The 27,712-nt window shown below is 39.8% G+C and overlaps 1 protein-coding gene across 1 annotated transcript; it reads right to left on the bottom strand.

The window, feature by feature from the left end:
• Positions 1 to 405: 405 nt before the first annotated feature.
• Positions 406 to 26,307, bottom strand: LOC135467923 (uncharacterized). Its single transcript, XM_064745852.1, has 17 exons — positions 26,216 to 26,307; positions 23,019 to 23,110; positions 22,519 to 22,703; positions 21,718 to 21,791; positions 21,249 to 21,367; positions 18,301 to 18,365; positions 17,702 to 17,793; positions 16,970 to 17,063; positions 15,942 to 16,098; positions 10,907 to 11,041; positions 7,987 to 8,116; positions 6,873 to 7,038; positions 3,691 to 3,927; positions 3,152 to 3,308; positions 2,453 to 2,545; positions 1,371 to 1,529; positions 406 to 891 (listed from the first exon to the last, which is right to left on the bottom strand). The coding sequence occupies exons 1-17, from the start codon at positions 26,236 to 26,238 to the stop codon at positions 782 to 784; spliced, it is 2,088 nt and encodes a 695-aa protein (XP_064601922.1). The 5' UTR covers positions 26,239 to 26,307; the 3' UTR covers positions 406 to 781.
• Between the last annotated feature and the right edge of the window lie 1,405 nt (positions 26,308 to 27,712).

The following is a 27,712-nucleotide window of genomic DNA, read 5'->3' as shown; positions in this document are numbered from 1 at the left end:
TTTCGCGTGAAGACTTACTTTTGGGAATGTCTGAAATTCATCCAACAACCAGCGCGGACATGTCATGCGCTAAATGCGGTATTCTCATTGGTTCTCGACGTGTGGACCACATGGTTGTTTAAATTGGACTCTTCCATGGAGCGATCGATGCAAGAGAATTGTAATCAAAATAGGGAGATGAACAGGTAAGCATGAAAATCTAAAAGCAGTCAAAACTGAAGATTGGTGCAAAATACATGTGAACGGGTAATGCGTCAGGATAGAAATAATGGCTTCATTCATTGCGTATACACTGTGATAACTGCAGTTAAAAAGGAAGTGTCCATTGTTTTTGGAGGAGGCCTGCAGTCATTGTTTCTTAAATATATGATATAACATGACTCCAATACAATATACTGTTAACTTTAATTAGATAAACAGTTTATCAATAACACTAACAAATTTAATGACAGAAAGGATATATGGAGGTTCACATGCCATGTCATGTAAAATGCTTTCAAAGTTTTGGTGTATTTTGATTATTATGACACATCATGAACTACATAACTGTATTCCTTGTTCATTACACAACAGTGGTTTCCAGAAATATTAACTTGACTTGGGATATCCCCTCCTTTTTTTTGAACAGTGTACCTGTATGTTATTAACAATGGCACAAGAAGATCAGTTATATACCATATAATGATTATTTAATATAATATAATATACAGTGATGCTACCAAACAATAATGATATAACATGATAATGATTATCACAAATTCATCTATTTTCCTCCACATCATCAGTGACAAACTGTGAGAACAATATCAGGAGCAGACAGCTCTAGGACTGGCACCAGACTAACTGGCACTGATGAAACATCTGGATTTTCTACCACACTTGCCTTCAGTGCTGAAACAAGAAAAAAATTTAGTGTAAAACTGTATTACAGGATTTGATGATCAAAAGATTAATAGTCCACATGCATACACTTTCAGGCTCATTTGCCATTTTGAGACACACTTCTATATTCGTCACATTACTGTTGAATGCTCTATTCCTCACATTACTGTTGAATGCTCTATTCCTCACATTACTGTTGAATGCTCTATTCCTCACTTTACTGTTGAATGCTCTATTTCTCACAATACTGTTGAATGCTCTATATTCCTCACATTACTGTTGAATGCTCTATTTCTCACATTACTGTTGAATGCTCTATTTCTCACAATACTGTTGAATGCTCTATATTCCTCACATTACTGTTGAATGCTCTATTTCTCACATTACTGTTGAATGCTCTATTTCTCACAATACTGTTGAATGCTCTAATCCTCACATTACTGTTGAATATTTAGCTGGCATTTGACAAACGAACAATAACTGCTTACCATCACTGAGCATTCTGTGTGTAAAAATGCCGCACTTGTAAAACATCTTAAGTCCAGGCAGGTCACTGAGCTGTATCTCAAGATGTTCTTCAATCTCAGCATAGGCTTTGAAAATACTGTTGATGACCTCACCTACAGATAAGGTGTCCTTCAATCTACCTGTGAGACAGAAAATACATGGAGGGTAACTTGGGGGAAAAAGTCAAGATGGATAGCTGTTTCTAGTGTGCATAATCCAGGTTTTATTGCCAAGAGACAAATAAATCCGAGTTGAAATTTAGAAAAATACATTTTAAGAAAACTGGATTAGAGTTAAATTCTTGGCTGTCACTGAAGACTGTAAAGTTGTTCCATAGGCATTAATAACCTTGTGCTGATGTTAATCCCACATATGACACGTTACACACATACTGAGGTACTGAGGCACCACTTGAAACAGCTATCTGGCTTACTTTCTTCACAACAGTTAAACCAGGCAAAAGTACTGCTGAAGAAAATGCAATCAAGTGTTAGAAAAGTTTCATATGCAAATTAGGCAATGGTGATGTCATAACCAGGCACCACTGCACTAAGAATAAGTTAACATGGGAAATTTATATATATTCTCCATATAAATAACTTCTACTGTTCATCGCTTTATCATGCCAGGGTCATATTGTTTGCATGTGCCTGTGGTGGCATCACACTTCAGATTTACAACTGGGGAAGGTGACACTTGTTGACCAGGGCACTGGCCACACTGATAGCCTGATAAAGATCTACATTTATTCCAGCAGCGAGTGAGTGCTTGGGGTTTAGCGTCGTACTCAACAATTTTTCAGTCATATGACGACGAAGGAATCCTTATGGTGTACATAATGTGCCTCCTTATCTGGGCTGGTTTCCAGCATCGAAAAACAAAAGCTAAGAATGTGCTAGATTACACATCTTTTGTGTCCTGCAAAATGTGTCTTCAAAGTGAAGGAAAACACTGTCATCAATATGGTCCTATCAAATATTCCAGTGCTAGTCATCATTTGTAATATCTGGATATAAAATGGAATTTTAAAAGTAGCACTAATATTGCTACCAAGAAGACTTACAGACATGTCCTAACACAGAGAGAGGGGTGTCCTGGTGATGTCTGTACTGCAGGCACACCCTGAAGCTTTGTTGTACTTGAGTCACTTCCCCATCTGCAACAATAATTATTATAAGGTAAAATAATAAAAAAAAACATTTAAAAAATTAGAGCAATTCAATATATCAACTGATACGTAAGCTTTTCACTCTAATTTAGGCCAATCATATTGCCCCAGTTTTGATTGATTTATTTATTTATTTGATTGGTGTTTTACGCCATACTCAAGAATATTTCACTTATACGACAATGACCAGCATTATGTTGGGTGGAAACCGGGCAGAGGCCGGGGGAAACCCACGACCATCCACAGGTTGCTGTCAGACCTTCCCACTTACGGCTGGAAACCCCCAGTTTTGACTATTACATACAACAGCTCATGCCCGCTAATTACTGTTCTGGGGACGTGAGCCATTTACAATGATTTTTAAGGAACAGTAGATATTTCAGGCCCATTAATGATTACTAACGCACACAATGGCTTAACACCATATTCAAGAAATTTCCGCTTACATGATGAGGGTCAGAATTAATGTTGGTGGAAACTGGAGTGCCAGAAGTCAACCACTTCACCAGGAATTCACTGTCTTTACTTATTAAATCCACAGCCAAATTATCCAGAGCTGAATCACCCATGGTATAAAACATTGTAAAGGCTTACATCTACATGCTGATGTTATGGAGTCACTATCAGATTCCCCATCCGGTGGGTCAGCGTAGACCTGCCACTCCACCAGGGCGTGTCGGGGCAGCTCGGGGACAACCACACATGTCACTAATGGTTCTGACCCTGGGGAACCCGCATCACAATCAGCACGCTGAAACAGACAGGTTATTTGAGGAGATTTAATACTAAGATGCCTGAGTTATAGTGTGTCTGGCTAAGCAATGGCGACTAAGAGGTCCAAACTCAATTCTCCATTGTTCTCTTGTCATGTATGAGTAATAGCCAAACAAGATAGCGTCACATTCCACACATCTTCTAAAGGGCATGATGACAGTATACAACTTCTACATCCATTGTATCTCCAAAAAAGCTGAATGAGAGTAAATCAGTTCCAGATATATATATTTCAAAAGAAAGAATTTTTTCCAAGAAGCATTCTCTTTTCATGCACTATGGTTTGTTGCCATAGAAACTAAACCATTATGATGACCACTGAAAATCACAAATCTGACAAGTCTCTTGTCACTGATCACCTGTTTTTTCAGTGTGGCGTCCCAGACTTGTAGTGCCGGTGTGATATGGTTTCTGTGAGTTATGTAGCAGATTGATAGAGTTGTACTGGCCAATCCTGACTGAGCGCCCATGGCTGTTAGTATTCTGGTCACATGACGGAGAGCTAATGCCGTCTGGTGTAAAATCCCACCCCTCACAATCTTCATGGAGCCAGCACAGAGTGGTATCTGACCAGCAACATACACTCTGTTATTCACCTGGATTAATACATAAGAATTTATGGTTATTATGATGTTTTGGGCTTACGTATAACAATTACCACAATATCATACCTGTCTGCTGATTATGTGACGGTCATCAGGTTTGATAAATGGAGTACCAGACACCTGCACTACATACCTGACAAACCTTAAAGCATTCACACAAGTGAGCTCATTGGTCAAGACCCTGACAGTCACAGTAAACAAGTGCTTCAACTTTCTCAACCAGCCACCCACTAAGAAACAATAATAAGAAAATTCGCAGGTTTCGAGATATGACGTTATGACAACAGAGTGACGTCCCTTTGTTATATAACATCGTCATTTTACGGCACAGTAGAGCCAATCTGGTAATTTTAATATGCGGTCGTATATAGAATATAGAGTACTAATTAAAAAGCATTAGACTGATCTCCTGAATCATGTTTTTGGATGGATTTGGGTTCCCAATATTGCAAAAATAATAATGTTATCCCGGTACTTTGATCTAAACACGATCAGTACCATCTTACAAGATAGGCAGTTAGCCCTACCGTGCCGTAAAGTGGCGACGTCATTTTGCAATAGGACGTCACTCTGTTGTCGTAATGACGTAACTTGAAAACTGCGTATTGCTTGATTGGCTGGGCAGTGCCAGTCTTAGGTCACTGTAATGCCTTTAATATATTAAATACTCAGAGAAAATGGTTAAGCAAAACTGATTAAAACTAGTTAATTTTTGTTATCAGCCAACCATAATCAAAATCACAATCATAGTCGTTAATGTGCTACAGCTTCACTTTTTCATATCTCTGTCATAATTTCTCTGTTTCATAATTACTTTTTGTGTCTAATCTTAGCATTTGGGTTCAACACAACCTTCAAAGGATAGTATGTCCTCATTTGGTGCGAAGTTGCTAAGCAACATGACACTCTTTCTCTGTCAACTGTACTGAGCATTATTCCCGATGCAATTTCAATGTCAACCAAAACAGGTTTGGAGTTTTATCAAACTTCCAATTCAATCAAAACAAAGGATTTCTGGTCAACCCAAACAAATGGATATCATCAAACTGTAATGAGATCAGAGCAACACCAGAAATACCAGGAATCATTTCCCCTCCAGCTGTTAACTGGGAGTCCAGAAAGTACCAGTTTGTGAGTCCGTATAGTCAGACTTAAGACAATTTACTAATTGTTAGATAACAATCCAGCATTCTTATCACACATTTTACACTCAACTTATTTGTCTGTGAGAGATATTTGTCTGCAATTCTGTAGCCGCGTCTGGTTTCTTCCCACCATAATGATGGCCGCCGTCGTATAAGTGAAATATTCTTGAGTACGGCGTAAAACACCAATCAAATAAATAAATAAATAAATCAAATAAATAAGTTCGTTCATCGATGACAGTGTGTGGATCTACTGTAAGGAAACCATCCAGTAGACGGAAAATAGACTCAGTTCCGTATTTGTGGGTGGTTATCCAGCTGAGAGTTCTGGACAAGGAGTCAAAAATTTTGGGACTGAGAGCTGAAGGCCAAATGGACAAAACAAGTGTATGCACGCAAGCAGCTACCAGGGTGAAAACATTGCGGCTACCAAGGTGAAAACATCGCAGCTACCAAGGTGAAAACATCGCGGCTACCAAGGTGAAAACATCGCAGCTACCAGGGTGAAAACATCGCAGCTACCAAGGTGAAAACATCATGGCTACCAAGATGAAAACATCGCAGCTACCAGGGTGAAAACATTGCGGCTACCAAGGTGAAAACATCGCAGCTACCAAGGTGAAAACATCGCAGCTACCAAGGTGAAAACATCGCAGCTACCAAGGTGAAAACATTGTGGCTATCATCGCGGCTACCAAGGTGAAAACATCACGGTTACCAAGATGAAAACATTGCGGCTACCAAGGTGAAAACATTGCGGCTACCAAGGTAAAAACATTGCGGCTACCAAGGTGAAAACATCGCCTGCACAATCTGGAGTATCACACACATCTGACGAGAAAGCATGTGTACCTGTAGGTGGGTCTTGCGCGGTGCTCTGGTAGTGAGCAATAGTTTGTTCCTCAGAGCCTATGCAGACAGCAACATGATCGCTGTTAGGCTGCTCACGTCATGATAATGAATAAAGTCGGTACCTGAAGGGATGGATGTAGACGGCTGTAGAGATGGATGTAAACAGCTGCACGGATGGAAATTTTATGCTATTCAATCTGGCTGGACTTGTATTGCGATTCTTAAACATGGGCCAAAAGATCTCCTGTTGTCTCTTTTGATTTTAGCAATCTCTTTTATTACTTACAAATTTTAAGATCCAGTAGCCTACAGTTAAAGGCCCAACATGTCAGCCAAAGATGGTGAAATATTTCCTAAACTGGCAAGCCCCTTTTATAGGCTATTTTACATTACTGGACTAGTTTGTGATTATTAACCTTGTGACAAAATTTATATAATGTCACAACTATGACTGTGACTCATCGTATGCCATGGAGTTGTAAATCATTGTAGTGGTAAAATACACTGTGAGGATTTCATGCACACATTTACCACAGTGGACTTTTTCATTTCATGCGAATTTCGCGAACTGCGTTTGGCAATTCATGTACTATGCGTGGCAACTGCAACCCTGTGAATGGCTGAGGTAAAACAATTTTCTTGGTCTTCGATATGCAAGTCTCTACCAACAATTGGCTATCTGTATACTATGGGTGAGCACTGCAACCCTATGATTGGCAAAAAACCGTAACCAAACTGAACACCAACATTGCCACCAACAGTATCTGATTCCTCTTTCACAATACCTCTCCTTACTTCGTAATGGCGAGCTAAACAGTGGAAATATAATACAAACTGAAAATATAATACAGTATTTATTTCACAGTGTTTATAACACGATGAAAGACAAACTTTATTTGAGGAAAAAAGCCCTCTTTGTAACACGAAAGACCTACTCACCCGTACTGCTTGACTGTAGGGCCCTATGTTAGCCGGGGCCCAGTGGGATATGCCTTGCACATGCATAGTTTTTCGCCTGACCTCTGATGCCTGTTTACTGCCCGACCACCCATAACAATCAATCTGGAGGCTGACGTCTGAGGGGAGACAGGCTTGGACACACACTCTGTCATTGGAATGAAGACCAACATACATACAAGTGTTCGACTTGTATATATAAACAGTGCATCAAAAGTAATTTCCCTCCAAAGCTGTGTTTGACATTTACCAAGATATTCACTGTGAAATTTTGCACACAGCATCTCTGTAATCAAGTCAACACACAGTAGCCAGGGTTACCCTGTAAGTACAGATGTGCTTCTATGAGCATGCGCAAATGCAGATATCTTGGTAAATGTCAAAAACAGTTTTGAAGGGAACTTACTCTTGATGCGCGGTTTACACTAAAACAGGGAATATGGAAGTCTGAGAAAACACTACATGAAAACATTGAAAACTTCAATCTAATTGACCTGGTCAGAACTGGAAAACTTTCCTTTAGTCACACTTTTAAATGATCTACTGGCCCTGGCTCTCATGTAACACTGTCATGTTCATCTCATGAGATTTGAATCAGGAACTATAATACAGGTCAACAGCTATATGTAGCTATATAAGTAAAGTATTTAACTTAGCCACTATAGCCACATGTTTACGACCCTAGTAAACCAATTTATGAAATACAATTTATATTACCAGTAACCAAATCACTGGAAATTGCAGGCTTTTCAACACAGTATTGGTCAGATCATTTTAGTACAGACTCTCAAATTAAAATTTTAACAAGAATGCTTTTGGGGACTTCAAGTTTATGTTCAATGTGTTTTTCTTTATAGAAACAGCCTTGTCTGTTGCTAACAAACTGCTGCAGCAAACAGGATTATGTAACAATTAGACATCGCCTTTCCAGTTATGAAGGGAGGCAACTGTAGCAAAGTACAGGAACACAGACTGTGCCACTGATCTGGAAACCAGTGAAATGTACTGCATGCGGAATATGGTTTGTCATTTGATATGCAAGGTTAAACGTTAAATCGTGTTACGTTCGTTAATCTATCAGAAATCTAAGACTCACCTGCAAGGAGGGTTAATACCGAAACTTTGCTTGTAAACTGTGTTAATGGCAACAAAATCCGCTAAAGACTGGACGTACAAACACACTGTTACAACCTCAGTCATCTCAGCACCACACTGTCTCACGGATTCTGACAATTATAATGGAATAAAATAAATGACAGCATCACAAGCTTTTATACTGCTCCCCTATATATACAATACAAGATTTAAAAAAAGACACAGATCTGAATTTTTGAAATTTCCTGAAATTTGAAAAACTGAATTTTTGGAACCCCAATCAAATCTTTTGAATGTCAAATTAAGTTTGGAACCCTCCATTGAATTTTTGAGCCTCCAATGAAAATTGAAGCCCCGTGAAATCTTTGCAGGCTCCACTCAATCCAATGTCATAAAGATGCTGTTAGATGGAAATGGGTGGAAAGGAACTTTTTTTCCCTGAGAAAATGCCCGGCCCCGATGGCTCAGTTGGTAGAGCGTCTGCTTTGGGCGGTAGATACAGTGTCAATCATGGATTCCAGATCGTTGTAGATTCCACACTTGGCATTCGGCATCAACAGGACATGGAACGATTAGTTGACCCATATCACTTTAACGGCTCATATGGGTCGGCTTACTTGCCTTTGGTAAGGCATCTCAGTGAAGCAGCACTAGATAAGAGTGGTGGAAATCCGTCTTGCAACAAGGAGGCACATTAGATGCACTCTAAGGACTCCTTCGTTGTCATATGACTGAACAAGGCATTCAGAGAATCCTACCAGCTCGCCTGTTATAGCAGTCAACTTGACATTGGAATCAGAATAAAGATAAAAGTTACAAAGTGATGTGGTAATAAACACGTCATTGTGAGGAGTTCGTACACAAAATTTTGGTAGTAGTCTTTGATATCCAAACTGTCAACTGCATGCGTCAATCCGTGCACAATTCCAACGCTGTGAATGGCTTAGCAATTGTTGAGATCAGGTAGTAAAAAAACTTCATTGTGGGGTGTTTGATTACCAACTCGCTGGAGTGGTCTTTGATATGGAAATCGCTTCCCATGATTAGCCTCTGGCTGAGCAAATACTCAGCTGACAACAGTCACTGTCTGCGTGGATGGTTTAAACATTCCATCACAGTACAGGAATGCACATGCATCTGCCAGTGTTATCTGTGTATACGAGATAAACTGGTACACACCAAGGTAAATTCTTACACTCTACAAGTCTGGTAAAGTAGCTACAGAGACAAAAAGCTTATCTAGATAAGTGATTGCATAAGAAACTGTATCACTACAAGAAAGGCTTGTAGAAATCCATGTTTACACAAGAAGAGAATGAAGTTAATCTGAATGTGTGTCCACAAAACAGGAAAATGGTGACAAATCTGTTAAAATCGCCAGAGAAATCTGTCTTGTTTTCCTACATGTAGATAGGTATGTGCATAAAAATCATAGCCTTTTCTTGATTACCAAAATGGTAAATCCAAAAGTCCATAAATCTCATAAGCAATAAAGTCATAACGTTCACAAAGCCTATAAAACTAAAACCAGTAAAAAAAATTCAACCTTCCCTCAGTAGGCCTTTTGTAACTGTACACAGACGAAAAGAAACAACACAATTTTCTATTGCCATATGTTGGAGATCCATGTATGATTGCCATAATAAAGGAGCTAAAAAAAAAAAAGCTTATCCTGTCATCTTAGAATGTGGATTTACACATCATACCTTAAACTAGGGTGGGCCTCCGTGGCTCAGTCGGTTAGCGCGCTAGCGCAGCGTAATGACCCAGAAGCCTCTCACCAATGCGGTCGCTGTGAGTTCAAGTCCAGCTCATGCTGGCTTCCTCTCCGGCCATAAGTGGGAAGGTCTGCCAGCAACCTGCGGATGGTTGTGGGTTTCCCCCGGGCTGTGCCCGGTTTCCTCCCACCATAATGCTGGCCGCCGTCGTATAAGTGAAATATTCTTGAGTACGGCGTAAAACACCAATCAAATAAATAAATAAATTAAACTAGGGAGCAAAAAAAAAGCCTAACCTAAAAATCCATTGAAATAGCCCAATATACTAGAGCTAAAAAAAAGCTTAATCTGCCATCAGAGAATGTGCATTAACACACTATACCTTGGACTAGAGAGCTAAAAAAAAAGCCTAACCTTCAACCCATGTATGACAGCCAAATATACAAGAGCTGCTAAAAAAAAAAACAAAAAAACCCCTTAACCTTCCATCCGAGTATGTGCATTTACACACCATACCTTAGACTAGAGAGCAAAACAAAAAAGCTTAACCTTCAATCAATGAACGAGAGCCCATTGTACATGTACAAGAGCTAAAAGAAAAAGCTTAACCAGACACCAACACCCCCACTTTTCCCCTCCTCTCCCAATACCTCACCCTAATTTGCACATGCGAGCTAAAAATAGCTAAGTAAGATGTTAAACTCTCAGCACTCACTCACTCACTCATTCCCTGAGAAAATCTTTCATATCCAACAATATGAATACCCTAAATGACCTCAAATTTTACCCACACAAGTACATTTTTAGGGGCATATAAAAGTCACAAAATATTATTTTTGGTGTTGAAACGTAAAATTTTCCAGTAGAATATCATTCCATGTTCCATATTCTTGAGTACGGCGTAAAGCACCAATCAAATAAATAAATAAATAAATTCCATGTTCCAAGCAAATCTAACAACATCTTTCTAAACTCAATAGAGCTCTCAGAATAAGGAAAAATGGGCAAGTTAATCATGGACGAAATTTATGGTCATTTAGGGTAGTTATCAAATTTTGGAACTACCCGTATGCACCATAAATGAACGTGCATGTAATATTGCATACTCTACAAATAAATATTAGATATATTCTATTTTCAAGACAATTCTGCATCTAGAATCTGAATGGTTCAAAACTGGACTTGTTAACAACATCACCATACTGTTGAATAGGTCCATTGCTTCTTGGGCTTGCTGAGTGATATCTGTGTCCGGTTGTCTCACAGCATGGATACAAGAGATCCAGAACTGACCGTCTGATGTCACCTTCCTGACAACATCCACCTGACCACATGGGTCTGATAAAGGAATAAAACATTTACCAATTTTAATCTCTGATCAGTCAGGATCAGTAGTATAGTTCAAGAACATGCTTCACATATGGTAATGAGTTACAAAGGTTAAAGGATTAGTGTCCAGATATCTAATGTATTCATAATAAACTACCTCGATATATATATATTGTTAAATTGAGTGTAAAAAAAAAATACCAAAAAAATGTACATTAATCTGGGTAATATGGCACTTAAAATCACCAGATAATGAGGCTGGTTTTATGCATTTTTTTCATCAACACTCCAAAGTTTCTGCCAAATTGCGTCATACAAGTCCAACCTTTGCGAGCTGTCAGGGCTTCGCCATTTAGTCCAGTGTTAAATAAAGCTACAAGAGTGACAACAAGTATATCAAATTTCTCCAGAAAATGATTCGCTGTTCTGCATACAGTTGTAAAAATAGGTCATCAAAGAACCCTGGAGTTAGTCTTTTCAAGTGTCCAGGCAGTTTAACCCTCAGGGAGGCATGGATTTCCAAGAGGATGGGGGTTTGTACCCCTCAAAAACAGTCGTAACTGCTCTCGCCATTTTACAGCTGAAAGCCGTGGGAGAAATACAGTTGAATTTCAACAGGGCCACCTGCAAACAGTAGTTATGTAATACTATTAACTGAACTGAAAACTGACAGAGAGTAAAGGTCTGTACACTAACACCACCGCCCACCCTGATATGTGCATGAATTTATATTGTACTGGTACACAACTATAGGCCCCCATCACGCCTATAGGCACAGTCTACTCAGAATGTCAACAATAACCTGTACTGGTAGTTGTCATCATATATATGCATGAAATAATATTGTACCGGTACACAACTATAGGCCCCTATCATGCCTATAGGCACAGTTTACTTGGAATGTCAACAATAACCTGTATTGGTAGTTGTCATCATATATGTGTATGAATTTATATTGTACTGGTACACAACTATAGGCCCCCATCACGCCTATAGGCACAGTCTACTCAGAATGTCAACAATAACCTGTACCCGTAGTTGTCATCGTATATGTGTATGAATTTATATAGTACCGGTACACAACTATAGGCCCCTATCATGCCTATAGGCACAGTCTACTCAGAATGTTGACAATAGCCTGTACTGGTAGTTGTCATCATATATGTGTATGAATTTATATTGTACTGGTACACAACTATAGGCCCCCATCACGCCTATAGGCACAGTTTACCTGGAATGTCAACAATAACCTGTACTGGTAGTTGTCATCATATATGTGCATGAATTTATATTGTACCGGTACACAACTATAGGCCCCTATCACGCCTATAGGCACAGTTTACCTGGAATGTCAACAATAACCTGTATTGGTAGTTGTCATCGTATATGTGCATGAATTTATATTGTACTGGTACACAACTATAGGCCCCCATCACGCCTATAGGCACAGTCTACTCAGAATGTCAACAATAACCTGTACTGGTAGTTGTCATCATATATATGCATGAAATAATATTGTACCGGTACACAACTATAGGCCCCTATCATGCCTATAGGCACAGTTTACTTGGAATGTCAACAATAACCTGTATTGGTAGTTGTCATCATATATGTGTATGAATTTATATTGTACTGGTACACAACTATAGGCCCCCATCACGCCTATAGGCACAGTCTACTCAGAATGTCAACAATAACCTGTACCCGTAGTTGTCATCGTATATGTGTATGAATTTATATAGTACCGGTACACAACTATAGGCCCCTATCATGCCTATAGGCACAGTCTACTCAGAATGTTGACAATAGCCTGTACTGGTAGTTGTCATCATATATGTGTATGAATTTATATTGTACTGGTACACAACTATAGGCCCCCATCACGCCTATAGGCACAGTTTACCTGGAATGTCAACAATAACCTGTACTGGTAGTTGTCATCATATATGTGCATGAATTTATATTGTACCGGTACACAACTATAGGCCCCTATCACGCCTATAGGCACAGTTTACCTGGAATGTCAACAATAACCTGTACTGGTAGTTGTCATCGTATATGTGTATGAATTTATATTGTACTGGTACACAACTATAGGCCCCTATCATGCCTATAGGCACAGTTTACCTGGAATGTCAACAATAACCTGTATTGGTAGTTGTCATCGTATATGTGTATGAATTTATATTGTACTGGTACACAACTATAGGCCCCTATCATGCCTATAGGCACAGTCTACTCAGAATGTCGACAATAACCTGTACTGGTAGTTGTCATCATATATGTGTATGAATTTATATTGTACTGGTACACAACTATAGGCCCCTATCATGCCTATAGGCACAGTCTACTCAGAATGTCGACAATAACCTGTATTGGTAGTTGTCATCGTATATGTGTATGAATTTATATTGTACTGGTACACAACTATAGGCCCCTATCATGCCTATAGGCACAGTCTACTCAGAATGTCGACAATAACCTGTACTGGTAGTTGTCATCATATATGTGTATGAATTTATATTGTACTGGTACACAACTATAGGCCCCTATCATGCCTATAGGCACAGTCTACTCAGAATGTCGACAATAACCTGTATTGGTAGTTGTCATCGTATATGTGTATGAATTTATATTGTACTGGTACACAACTATAGGCCCCTATCATGCCTATAGGCACAGTCTACTCAGAATGTCAACAATAACCTGTACTGGTAGTTGTCATCATATATGTGTATGAATTTATATTGTACTGGTACACAACTATAGGCCCCTATCACGCCTATAGGCACAGTTTACCTGGAATGTCAACAATAACCTGTATTGGTAGTTGTCATCGTATATGTGTATGAATTTATATTGTACCGGTACACAACTATAGGCCCCCATCACGCCTATAGGCACAGTTTACTTGGAATGTCGACAATAGCCTGTACCGATAGTTGTCATCGCATATGTGTATGAATTTAGAATCCCTCAGGGAAACGAATGGTATGTATTGTGAAGCGGACAAAAGGAAAGAATAGTAAATAAGTATTAAGACTATGGTAAAGCGCACAAATTTTCCAACCCTCCCATTTTGAGAGGGGTCTGAAACAGAGAAATAAAATGATCCAGCCCCCATTTACCAACACCACTGGTTGTCTTATCCATTATGAACATATATAAACACTGGGGTGAAGAAGTATCAATTGAATGCACTTATCTACCATGTAGATATAAAATCACCAGTCATCACTGGCTACTTTTTAATTTAGGCCTCTTGAGTGCACACTTTAGATTTTTTGTAAACACTATGTGATCATACAAAATACCATGGCAACCAAAAGCACAATGCTAAACTTGTCAAAACAACTGTACATATTATCTAATTTACCTGAAAATGCAACTGTAATCACAGAGTCATTGCAATTATTCCAGCAGAACGATCACCTCGAGTAACTTTCTTTAAATGCATTATAAAACCAAACAACGTTTAGCCACTGTTTTCATTTTCCAAAAGTAAGGCCTGATGGAAATCACTCCGAACTGTTTTCAGATCTCTTCACTTCTTTGGTAAATTTGACTATACTTTTCTTCCAGTCTTATATTCAAATAACGTTTTATGAAGGCTTCCATAAATGTGTAAGAGTAATTCCATGTAAATCAATAACACAAACATTTGGCCCGATATACGGACTGTTTGCATCAGTGGACTAAGAAAAAATTGCGGGGGAAATGCCGGTCATGCGACCGGACTTTGACATGAGTATGTAAATGTTGACAAAGCTAAGCTCGGCTGGATCCTTTAATTTTTCTGTTTCAAACCCTTCTCAAAATGGGAGGGCTGGAAAATTTGTGCACTATACTACGGCCTTATATCTAAAAAGAGAAGAAAACATAAAGCAATGACACTGTAGGCTGAAAAGAGCACATTTTTTCTATCTGGTGGTGCCTGAAAAATAATTTTGCGATTTTTTCTCAGGCAAAGCTCGCATAAATAACGGAGTCCATTGCGTCCTCCATCTTTAACACCCTGTAATTTATGCTGGGTGTGCGTTGCCTCTCAGCCAATGAGAGTCATTAAAACTGCCGGCTTGTTCGTGTAAACTCGGAACTTACGTCCAACATTCCAGTTTCCCGATCGTCAAGCGGAAAACAAACTGGATTTTGGCGCTGACTTAATTTATAATGTATCAAGGTATTGAGGTACATTTTTTTAATTTTTTTTTTATGGCATGCACCTGAGAGGAAATACATACTCTTTTCAAGGATATTTGACTGATATTTAAATTTTCTTCTCCTTTAAGATAAACACATAAAATGTCCACATAGGATAAAGCTATGGCTCACCAGTCCGTATTGTTAGAGCCGTTGGAAATGCCTGGACCAAATTCAACACAAGAAAAATCAGAATCTTAAGTCTGGAGAGAGATGTAACTTCATCCGCTATAAGCTCAAATTAAGTATATTTGCTTCTTTGCAGCTGTAATCTATCTCCATACGAATTATCAGGTCATTGAGGCCGGCTGAGATCAGCTAGGGCAGTAAATTTTTATTTTTTTTTTTGGATTTGAGGTCATTATTAGGTTTATCAGCCCTCTCGATAACAAACTGTTTAAACAGCTTATTTAATCTTTATAATTAGGACCAGTACCTAAATCTGGACACTAATCCTTTAATGTTTCGTTAGAAACCATGGCACCTTTTAAAATGATGAATAAGTGAGTGAATATTATGTAACAATATGAGATCAATATGGTAAAAACAGCATCGTTCTTCAATTACTATGAAAGTCAACTTCATGATACACAAATTCTGTATCTGATAAATTTTGAGAATTCAACTGTAGGTGGATGAAGTTTTTTGACTTGTAAATTATTTCATTCAAGTTGTTAGCCCAGCAGTTTTTGAACAGATTACCACATACCTCCGTTCATGACGCTTTCCTCATGTGTAACCGCACTATATGGAGTGGTTTTGGTTACAACCATATCAGTCAACTCTGTTTCAATCTCCTGCAATACATCCTCGCTTCTCAGCATAGGCAATCCTTCAATTCTCCTCTTATAGGACAAGGATGCATCCTGTGAAACACAATCAACAGCAGGCTAAATACTTAATTCCGTTCGCAATGCTAATAAATTTATATAGATTTACTGATAAATTTATTTCATGCTTTTGAATGCTGCACCTACATGTATTCGATGTCAGTGAGGTTTTTGGGCAGAGGAAACCAAGCTCGGGGAAAAACTACCAGGTACCCGACGAATGGCCCATTACAAAGTCATGGACAACTCGCAAACACACTGCATGATTTTCTTAAGCTTAATCTTCTTGGAAAACCCATATAACAGCATGGCCAGCAAATACGCATGCCTTTTTCTTAACACAATGTAGTGCTGTTGTAATGCTCAAAAATTTGATGATAATGCAGGTCATAATGCGAACATCTTGGTGGTAATTTTTAAGCTCAACACCAGTATGCTCCATCAAACCAACTTCAACTGAGATTCAGTGGGGGAATGTGGCAGAACAAATCTTAATCAGTCACAAGGACAACAGGAGGGAAGGTAATAAATATACATGTGAAAGTTAGCACCGATGGACACAAGCTGAGGAAGGACATGTACACAGAGAGATCATGCTTGCAGATCAGGCATGGGTGTATTCCATAAAGGTACAGAGTTTCATCCAATGAATCTATTATGAAATGCTTCTGCTTACACTATTTGGGACATGCACTGAAGAATTTAATGTTTAGGGTTTTATTTATACTTTTCTATCATAACTAGATTTACAAGTTTACAAAAAGGAAAACGAACCAGATAATTGGTTTCATTTTGGCCAGCAGAAACAAAACTGCATTGTCCACTCCAGAAACTATACCTTATAATATTATATGATTCTCTGGCTTTTTGTAGTACTACTGTACATGCAGAAAGAAAAAGCACCTACTATGTTTTTTTCCTCCAAATGCAGCTTAACCAAATTCAGATAGCCCACTGGGGCAAAGGCATCGTCGGAGTGCAACACTCTCTCCGATTCATCTCTGGAATGAAAAAATATCTGGGTGAACTAAAGCTCAATGAATTGTCCATTTATTATCCGTGTTTATAAAATGTTACTTTTAATTGTATCCGAAGTTGTATAATTAACCAGGGTAAGGCCATTAACTATTTCTTCTTCAGAGTGAGTGAGCGAATGAGTGCTTGGGGTTTAACGTCATACTCAACAATTTTTCAGTCATATGACAACGAAGGAGTCCTTAGGGCGTATGTAATGTGCCTCCTTGTCGCAGGACGGATTTCCACAGCTCTTCTGTCTAGTGCTGCTTCAATGAGACCACTCACCGAAGGCAAGTAAGCTGGCCCGCCCGAGCCATTATACTGATACGGGTCAACCAGTCATTGCACTATCCCCTTCATGCTGAACGCCAAGCGAGGAAGTTACAACTTCCTCTTTTTGGAGTCTTAGGTGCGACTCGACCAAGGATTGATCCTGAATCTACTGCTCCCGAAGCGGATGCTCTACCACCTGTGCTATATGGGCTAGTCTTTACCTTCAGGCATCAGGAATTCAATTTCTTCTGACTTCAAGATTTAATTTATATGAAAGATATCGCTCTGTACAATACATAGAGATGCCATGACTTGCCAAACATCAAAGTTATTCCTCTAACCTACTCACATGACTATTTTCCGATTGAACAGAGGACAGTCTAAGGTAAATGTCTCGTACTCGCCTCCTTCTCCACAGATGTTCAAGCCATATCTTTCATTCTTAAATCACAAAATAGATATTTGATTTTTAACCTTGAGCAAATATTTGTCACACTGCAAATAAAACAGCAGGATGCAGAAATGACATGCTGTACATATACATATATTCTGCTTTCTCAATTAGTTTTGTCAAACCCAAATATACGGCCTACACATATTTCTTTAGTTTTTTTGACTAAAAGCATAGTCAAGAATGTTTCAATACTTTGAACTTCCACATTTTTTCAAATTGGTAAAAGGATGGAGTGGAATTACACCCATGGATTCACAGAACAGGCTCAGATTGTAAAACTTTCTATTTAATCACTGGTCGCTATAAAACTAACCTTTGTCCATATATAATTTTCCTTATTTCGTAGACTGTTTTGCTAATGAGATCACACGAGGGATCAAGTAATAATTTAAAACCACATTTCATTTCATTCATTTATAATAATAGATAATATATAAATAAAATGTATGTATAAATAATAAACAGTTCTGGATATGGATATAGATTTACTCAACCATTTGAACCATATGGGGGTATATTTCTCCAAGCGTCTTGCCAAGATGTTTTTTGGGATCCAAACCTAAAATTGAAAAGCAAAGTGTTTGTAAAAAGAGGACATAAAATTAATCTGTTTGTTTCCTTTGGGGTCCAGTTTTGTTTAAATACCAATGTGTGTCTTTGTAACACAAATGTCTACAAATTTATAAAGCTGCCCCACTAGGACACAAATATCAGGCAACACCATGCTCCAGCAGTCAAAGCATACAGATACCAGACATGAAACTTCACTTGGTCATATTGTACTAACACCTGACATGACACCCCATCCAGGCACAGCATGCTTACACCAGACATGACATCCCACCCAAATCACAGCATACTAACACCAGACATGACACCCCACCCAATCACAGCATACCAACACCAGACATGACACCCCACCCAATCACAGCATACTAACACCAGACATGACACCCCACCCAATCACAGCATACTAACACTAGACATGACACCCTATCCAATCACAGCACACTAACACCGGACATGACACCCCATCCAATCACAGCATACTAACACCAGCCATACACCCATCCAATCACAGCATACTAACACCAGGCATAACACCCCACCCAATCACAGCATACTAACACCAGACATGACACCCCACCCAATCACAGCATACTAACACCAGACATGACACCCCACCCAATCACAGCATACTGACACTAGACATGACACCCTATCCAATCACAGCATACTAACACCGGACATGACACCCCATCCAATCACAGCATACTAACACCAGCCATACACCCATCCAATCACAGCATACTAACACCAGGCATAACACCCCACCCAATCACAGCATACTAACACCAGACATGACACCCCACCCAACCACAGCATACTAACACCAGACATGACACCCCACCCAATCACAGCATACCAACACCAGACATGACACCCCACCCAATCACAGCATACTAACACCAGACATACACCCATCCAATCACAGCATACTAACACCAGACATGACACCCCACCCAATCATAGCATACTAACACCAGACATGACACCCCACCCAATCACAGCATACTAACACTAGACATGACACCCCATCCAATCACAGCACACTAACACCAGACATGACACCCCACCTGGTCACATGACACCTCATCCAGTTACAGCACACTATCACCAGACATGATGTCCCACCCAGTCAAAACAAACTAACATCAGACATGACGCACCACCCAGTCACAACATACTAACACCAGATATGACACAGCACCCAATCACAACAAACTAACACCAGAAATGATTCCCCACCCAGTCACAGCGTACTAATGCCAGCCATGACACATCAGACAGGCACAGCGTACTAACACCAGATATGACACCCCACTCAGTCACAGCGTACTAGCACCAGACATGACATCCCACACAGCCACAGTATAATAATGCCAGATATGACACCCCACCCAGTCACAGCATACCAACACCAGACCAGACATCCAACCCAGTCAAAGTATATTAACACCAGATATGACACCCCACCCTGTCACAGTATACTAACACCAGACACGACATCCCACACAGACACAGTATAATAATGCCAGATATGACACCCCACCCAGTCACAGCATACCAACACCAGATCCGACATCCCTCCCAGCCACAGTACACTAACACCAGATATGACACCCCACCCAGTCACAGCATACCAACACCAGACCAGACATCCAACCCAGTCACAGTATATTAACACCAGATATGACACAGCACCCAATCACAACAAACTAACACCAGAAATGATTCCCCACCCAGTCACAGCATACTAATGCCAGCCATGACACATCAGACAGGCACAGAGTACTAACACCAGATATGACACCCCACTCAGTCACAGCGTACTAGCACCAGACATGACATCCCACACAGCCACAGTATAATAATGCCAGATATGACACCCCACCGAGTCACAGCATACCATCACCAGACATCCAACCCAGTCACAGTATATTAACACCAGATATGACACCCCACCCTGTCACAGTATACTAACACCAGACACGACATCCCACACAGACACAGTATAATAATGCCAGATATGACACCCCACCCAGTCACAGCATACCAACACCAGATCCGACATCCCTCCCAGCCACAGTACACTAACACCAGATATGACACCCCACCCAGTCACAATATACTAACACCAGGCACAACATCTCGCCCAGCCACAGTATATTATCACCAGATATGAAATCCCACCCACTCAAAACATAGGCTCCTTACACCACACATGATGTCCCACCAATCCACAGTGTACTAGCACCAGACCCGACATCCCACACAGCCACAGCATAATAACACCAGACCCGACATCCCACTCAGTCACAGTATAAAAAACGCCAGATATGACACCCCATCCAGTTACAGTATACTAACACCAGACACGACATCCCACACAGCCACAGTATAAAAACGCCAGACATGACACCCCACCCAGTCACAGCATACTAACACCAGACACAACATCCTACCCAGCCACAGTATATTATCACCAGATATGAAATCCCACCCAGTCAAAACATAGGCTCCTAACACCACACATGATGTCCCACCACAGTACACCCCAGTCACAGTACACCCACATCAGACATCACACCCCACCCAGCCATAGCACACTAACACCAGACTTGACACCCCGCCCAGCCACAGTTCATGAACACAAGACCTGACTCCCCACCCAGCCACTTTTTACAGACGACCAAGATTGGATGAACAAATTCTGTTTTAGGTATAGCTTGACAGATAGGCTGAACCGGGATTTCCTGTTCACCAGATGGACATTCTTAGGCATCAAAATAAAGTTTTCAAATGCCATAAAACTAATGGAGGACAAAAGAAGAAACAATGAAATCCAGCCATGAAAAGATGATAAATTGTCTTAACAAACCTAATCCAGCCACCTTGATAAGAACAGCTACCACTCCACAGTTTATCATCTCTTTCAAAAGGTCACTTTGATCTCGTCTCCACAGGTAAGCCAAACAAGTGAGGCCGAGTCTGCAACACCTGAGGGTTATTAACAACAGTATATGAATTACAACATACAACTTGTTTGAAATTATCACATTTTAATTATATAAAGTGTCTAAACCTTTCTGAATATTTATTTGATCAGTGTTCTATGCATTACTCAAAAGAGAATATTTCACTTTAATGACTTTATCTGGTTTATGGGCAGTTAAGAATAGGGCAAGCCCAGAAGCAAAGATCATGGGTACCTGTCGAATCAAATTTCATTTTTGAAGTCTTTGGTATGACCCGACCCACTATATATTTGTCAACATGGTCCTAGTTCTTCAGATCTCAACACACTATTACAGTTTGACTTGTAACGTGTAGATAAAATATATACTCACACATTTTCCACCCTTACCCTCTGATAGTCTGATAGAATAGCCCCTACAGACACAGCTTCTATGGACAATTCTTCCTGGTTCACAAAACACAGAAAGCAACATTGTAGAATGCATCAATATGAAGATGTGAAAGCATTCACCAAAACATTCTGAATGATTTATTGATTGCGTTATTGAAGACGATTAAAGTAAAACCACCAGAAGCATGATTCAAACCCGTGACCTAACTGGAAAAGGACAGGTTCACCACGAGTGTAGTAATAAAATCATATTATTTATTTGCACGTTGGTTAAAGCCGAACTGAGGAATTTTTCACTTTGGCAATGACAAAATGGAGTGCCAATGGTAACCCACCGACCTTTGGCAGGTTACAGTAACAAGGTTATTTATTGATTTATCTATTTATTTATTTGATTAGTCTTTTACGCTGTACTCAAGAATATTTCGCTTGTATGACACTGGCCAGCATTATGGTGGGAGGGAACAAGGCAGAGCCTAGGAGAAACCTGCCACCATCTGCATGTTTGTGACTGAGTTGGACTCGAACTTACAGCAATCGCACTGGTGAGAGTAAGACTATTTAACAGGAAGACTATCCGTCATATGTTATTAGTTACATGGTTACCCATGTGACAGGATGTGGAGATAACCATTATTGTCAGTAACCATTACTGACACTACATACATGCACTTCTATATCCTTTCAATGAGTACTCAATGCAACGCAGAAAGTAGATGTTGCAGCAAATGGCGTCAGTAATGTAACTGTTTTCCAGATTCACCAATCAAAGCCTCCATACCTTGATTTGTCTGAGCAGACAGACTAAGTCTTCCACTTCATCATTGGCCGTTGGCTGATATGAATCACCAATCATCTTTGAACTACCTTCAATAACTCTCCTGTACAGACGCAGTGACATAGCCTCTGCGTAGAGTTCAATGGCCTGGTGACCAACAGTTTGATACATGTAGCTATCCAGCTCATCTGTAGAAGAACAAATACATGGCACATTTGTACATCAACATGACCAACTTTTAAATTTATTGCATGTATCTTTATCTTTAAAAGTAACGACAGAAAACAGAAGAATCAAAGCCATTCTGATAGCACCTGTCTGAATTTGAAGTATGAAGGCTGGTCTAAGTTCTCCACTGGACAGTTTTCAACACAGTTCAGCGAAAAATTTGTTCAGAGGTCATTTATATGTAGTTTCTTTGACAGACAGTAAAGACATTAAAATTTAAGAGGTATAGCTACTTTACCATGTCAAAATATTCGTGCTGTGCTAATTCCTGTTACCTTTATCCTTGGGTTTGAGATTTGCAAGAGCCACAATATCATGTCCCTCAGCTACACACTGCATCATGTTGTAGCAGCTGTCTTTCCCTCCACTGAAAAAAATACAATGCTCAAATTAGGCCTAATTATTTACCTGATTGATGTTTTACACAGCGGTAATAAGGTTGACTGTAGCCTTCCTATTTTATATATGGATATAGAGTGAAAGCGTCAGATAATGTTAAGATCCTCATGGATACAAAACGAGTGATTTGTTTATTTTTTTTTTTGATTGGTGTTTTACACCGTACTCAAGAATATTTCACTCATACTCAGACAGGCAACATTATGGTGAGAGGAAAGTCAAACCGACCAGAGCCCAGGGGAACCAAAATGCATGAAAATGGCAGCTTTAAGATGCATGGAGACGACTGTACCTTGCATTGGGCATAAATATTACAGTCTATGCCTGAAAATCCACAGTTTTATTGAAAACAATGGGCCTTATGATCAATCTATTTATACCATTCAGCATTTGTTTTTAAACAGCTGCAGTTACCATGTAGTCCAGTTATGTTAGCTTTCATTCTTCAAATCTCTGTCTATCAGCATAATATTATTTAAAATCAAAGGCTACTAACAAAACTGTATCTAAATGCCCAGTTATGATGATGAAATTAAACATGGGGAATAGTAACTTGACCAGATAATTTTCAAGATGTAGGCCTACAAGCAGTTAGAGTATGACTTATCTTGTGTCTTTTTTTTTCCCTCATAAACCTGATCCATCTTCTTTATGTTGTTTAATTCATCTATGTAATCTCAAACCTCTGCCTGAAAACCTAGACAGAGTAGTTACTGCTCTCCCATTTGTGTAGTGGTGTAACTCTTTAATCGAGTAACATAAAGTGTTACACAAGTTACGGCCTAATACAGCCTCAAATGTGTTGAAATGACAGTAAGGAACAATTAAGGCTAAACTTTCCCAGCGTAAATGGATGCCAACTGAGTGGTCAACTAACCTGTTCTGAGTTTTGCCAAACCAAAAACAATCCATGATAAAGGCACAAATTCACAAAACAAATGTAACATCTACGGGGCCGTCATTAAGCCATCTGTCACCATCTTTATTACTTGCAAGAACAAACCAGACTGGAGTGATTAGCGCCATCTGACATCAGGGAGAGGTAGCCAGTCAAATGGGCCACTACACTTGCCTAGTGTTACAATATTGATTACCATAGGGAGAGGGAACCAGTCAAATGGGCAACTACACTTGCCTACTGTTACAATATTGATTGCCACAGGGAGAGGGAACCAGTCAAATGGGCAACTACACTTGCCTAGCGTTACAATACTGATTGCCATAGGGAGAGGGAACCAGTCAAATGGGCAACTACACTTGCCTACTGTTACAATACTGATTGCCATAGGGAGAGGGAACCAGTCAAATGGGCCACTACACTTGCCTTGTATCTCAACATTGACTGCCATAGGGAGAGGGAACCAGTCAAATGGGGACTACACTTGCCTAGTGTTACAATACTGATTGCCATAGGGAGAGGGATCCAGTCAAATGGGCCACTACACTTGCCTACTGTTACAATATTGATTGCCATAGGGAGAGAGAACCAGTCAAATGGGCCACTACATTTGCCTACTGTTACAATATTGATTGCCATTGGGAGAGGGAACCAGTCAAATGGGCCACTACACTTGCCTAGTGTTACAATATTGATTGCCATAGGGAGAGGGATCCAGTCAAATGGGCAACTACACTTGCCTAGTGTTACAATATTGATTGCCATAGGGAGAGGGATCCAGTCAAATGTGCGACTACACTTGCCTATTGTTACAATATTGATTGCCATAGGGAGAGGGATCCAGTCAAATGTGCGACTACACTTGCCTATTGTTACAATATTGATTGCCATAGGGAGAGGGAACCAGTCAAATGGGCAACTACACTTGCCTAGTGTCTCAATATTGACATAGGGAGAGGGAACCAGTCAAATGGGCCACTACATTTGCCTTGTATCTCAATATTGACGGCCATAGGGATTATCTCCCATGAATGACATTTTTTTCTATGCTCACACTGATCACGACTTGTATTTATTTATTTATGTGATTGGTGTTTTACGCCGTACTCAAGAACATTTCACTTATACAATGGCGGCCAGCATTATGGTGGGAGGAAACCGGGCAGAGCCCAGGGGAAACGACCATCCACAGGTTGCTGCACACCTTCCCATTTATAGCCAGTGAGGAAGTCAGTATGAGCTGCACTTGAACTCACAGCGACCGCATTGGTGAGAGACTCCTGGTTCATTACGCTGCCCTGGCGTGCTAACCAACTCACATGACTTGTATATATGACTATCAGGACAAGTGGTGGCCATAGAGGGAGTCGTGACTAAAAATGGATTTATTTTGTGAATTTGTGTGGTTGTCATAGATCATTTTTGGTTCAGTATGACTCAGAACAGATTAGCTGCTTGTGGGAACCACTTGGTGGACATCGATTTATTTCAGGGAAGTTTTAATGCACATGTGAAGACACAGAAAACATTCCTAGTCATCACTCTGACACATTTGCAGCTTTACTCCACTGTAACTCTTGCAACATTTTGTGTTGCTTGATTTAAGAATTCTGTCATTCTGCAACAACTGCTCTCATATCCCGAGATCATCTTGTCTGACTCTCAGTACAATTAGCCGAGTCGGAGTTTCAGGAATCTTGCGAGTTCAGGAAGATTGAGAGGAGATAAGGTGAGGGCTCTTGCGAATTAACTCAGGCGAAACGGTTAGTTCTTACGGCAGTTGGGCTGACAGACCATGCTATACAAGATGTGTATTCAGTCCCGCAAGTACTCTAAAATCTGAAATTTTAGCTGCGTTAGTTTGCAAGACCACCCTCCCTGTCTCGTCCATATATGTGTGAACTCTCCTGAAATCCAACTCGGCTTATAAACTGCATAATTTTCTCCATACGTCTGTATATTCACATATCAATAGAAGACAGAGTAGGCTACATTACTCTATAAAATGATATGCATGTAACAACTAGTGTCTAAAAAGCTTAATTGGGTCACATAATTAGAACAGCCACAGAGTAGGGCCTGTTGAATCTCATCAGGTGACACTGACAGAAGTGGCCCATTGTTTTAACACGTCGAACAACCCCACTCAACTTTTACGTGTAATGTAAGCACTACCTTATTAGTGCCACAACTTTCATCGCGGTAATATAGTAATGTCTTCAGCTTCTTGTACATGTGTCTTTCATTTTCCTTTTGAGTTAAGCATCGCACCGAGACACCACATGTGCATCTCCTAGTGAGGTCAGCAGCTTATAAATCTAGTTAGGGCCCTGTCAGGCCTGCGGTGCATTGTAAATTAGTGTCTTATTCATAGCCGCCTAAATAATTCCGTGCTTATATATTTGGCACCATTTTTGAATTTGATAGAAAAAAAGATTGGTGTTTTCATGTTTGCTAGAGATTTTTTTGATGATTATTCATTTTGGTTCTACAGTTTCATGTAACGAGCTTATAATGAGACTTGCCTCAGTTTTCCACCACCATTCTTGTTAATAGTTTTCACTGGTTTGCTTAATCCTATTCTCTTGAATCATGGAGCCTAATGGATGCTCGTAAATGCGGCTAAGAATGTGTTTTATTGTGATGGAAACTGACCCAGTGCAGGATGAGGTTCATACCCTTACTCTGTTCTGTTAACCTTGTTAGAGTGCCTGTCACGTCACCGTGTTTATTTGTTGAGCCTGACTTGAGGCAAGAACTTGATGGATGTGAAAATGTAAGTTTGATGTGTCAAACTTTAGATTGTCAGAATAAGTTGGTAATCAGAGTGTGCAGAAGAATAAAGCTTTGGCTCTTGGTCACAACTCTAGACAACTTTTTTACCCTGATGTACTTGTTTTTCAAGATCATCGAACTTGTGTTATGTTGTTGTTGTAGCGCAATCTAGGTTTGTTTCATCTGTATGCAGTTGTAGGCATATGTGTATGCACCAGTTGCAATGAGATACAGTGAGACATTTCATGTGTACAGTAGGAACAATATATAGCACGTTTGGCGATGAAAGTGCTTTTCTGCTACAATTAAAATATTAGATGGCAGCCATCAGTGTTTTCTGTTTTCACATCTGTGAAATTTCCTTTTACTTCAGTGATAATATTGCTGTCATTGCCAGTCAAAATAATCTGGCCGCATACAACTGCCAGTCAAAATATTGATACTCTGTAATTAGTTATGCTGCCAGTCCTATACAATATTACTCTGTGCTTTGTAGTCTGGCGTGTCAAGTCAGACCAGTGAAACACCAAGCAAATAAATAAATAAATAAATTTATTAAAGCGCAGTCATATATTGAGGGACTACATTTTACCCATCAGACTAAGCCTGAAATGAAGAATTTCGATTAGGAACACAGCTTGTGGGCATGGTTATTATATATTGTTTTGTCAATCAGTGAGCATATCCTTGACTCGAGGCTTGACTTAAACGTTTTACCAATAAATCTGACATGTTATGTAGTAAGCCATCTAGGAGAGAAATTAGAGCACCACAACAAAACAGTTATTCCATGTTGCTCGAGAGAGTCTCATTGCCAAGGTGAATATCAAAATTATTTGTTAGTATAGCATTAAAAACAGCTGTGAAGACATGATAGGCTGTGATAGGGAACCTGGG

The sequence above is a fragment of the Liolophura sinensis genome, chromosome 6, assembly GCF_032854445.1.
Source record: "Liolophura sinensis isolate JHLJ2023 chromosome 6, CUHK_Ljap_v2, whole genome shotgun sequence".
Classification (NCBI taxonomy): domain Eukaryota; kingdom Metazoa; phylum Mollusca; class Polyplacophora; order Chitonida; family Chitonidae; genus Liolophura; species Liolophura sinensis.
Note: the sequence above shows the minus strand (reverse complement) of the source record. Positions and strands in the feature narration are given on the sequence as shown.

Excerpts from the sequence above, each read along its gene's own strand:
- LOC135467923 (XM_064745852.1), bottom strand. The coding sequence starts at position 26,238 with ATGAAAGTTGTGGCACTAATAAG. Across the intron at positions 17,064-17,701 it reads TTCAATCGGAAAATAGTCAT|AGATGAATCGGAGAGAGTGT; the intron begins GTGAGTAGGTTA and ends TTTTCATTCCAG. Across the intron at positions 16,099-16,969 it reads ATTTGGAGGAAAAAAACATA|GATGCATCCTTGTCCTATAA; the intron begins GTAGGTGCTTTT and ends TGTGTTTCACAG.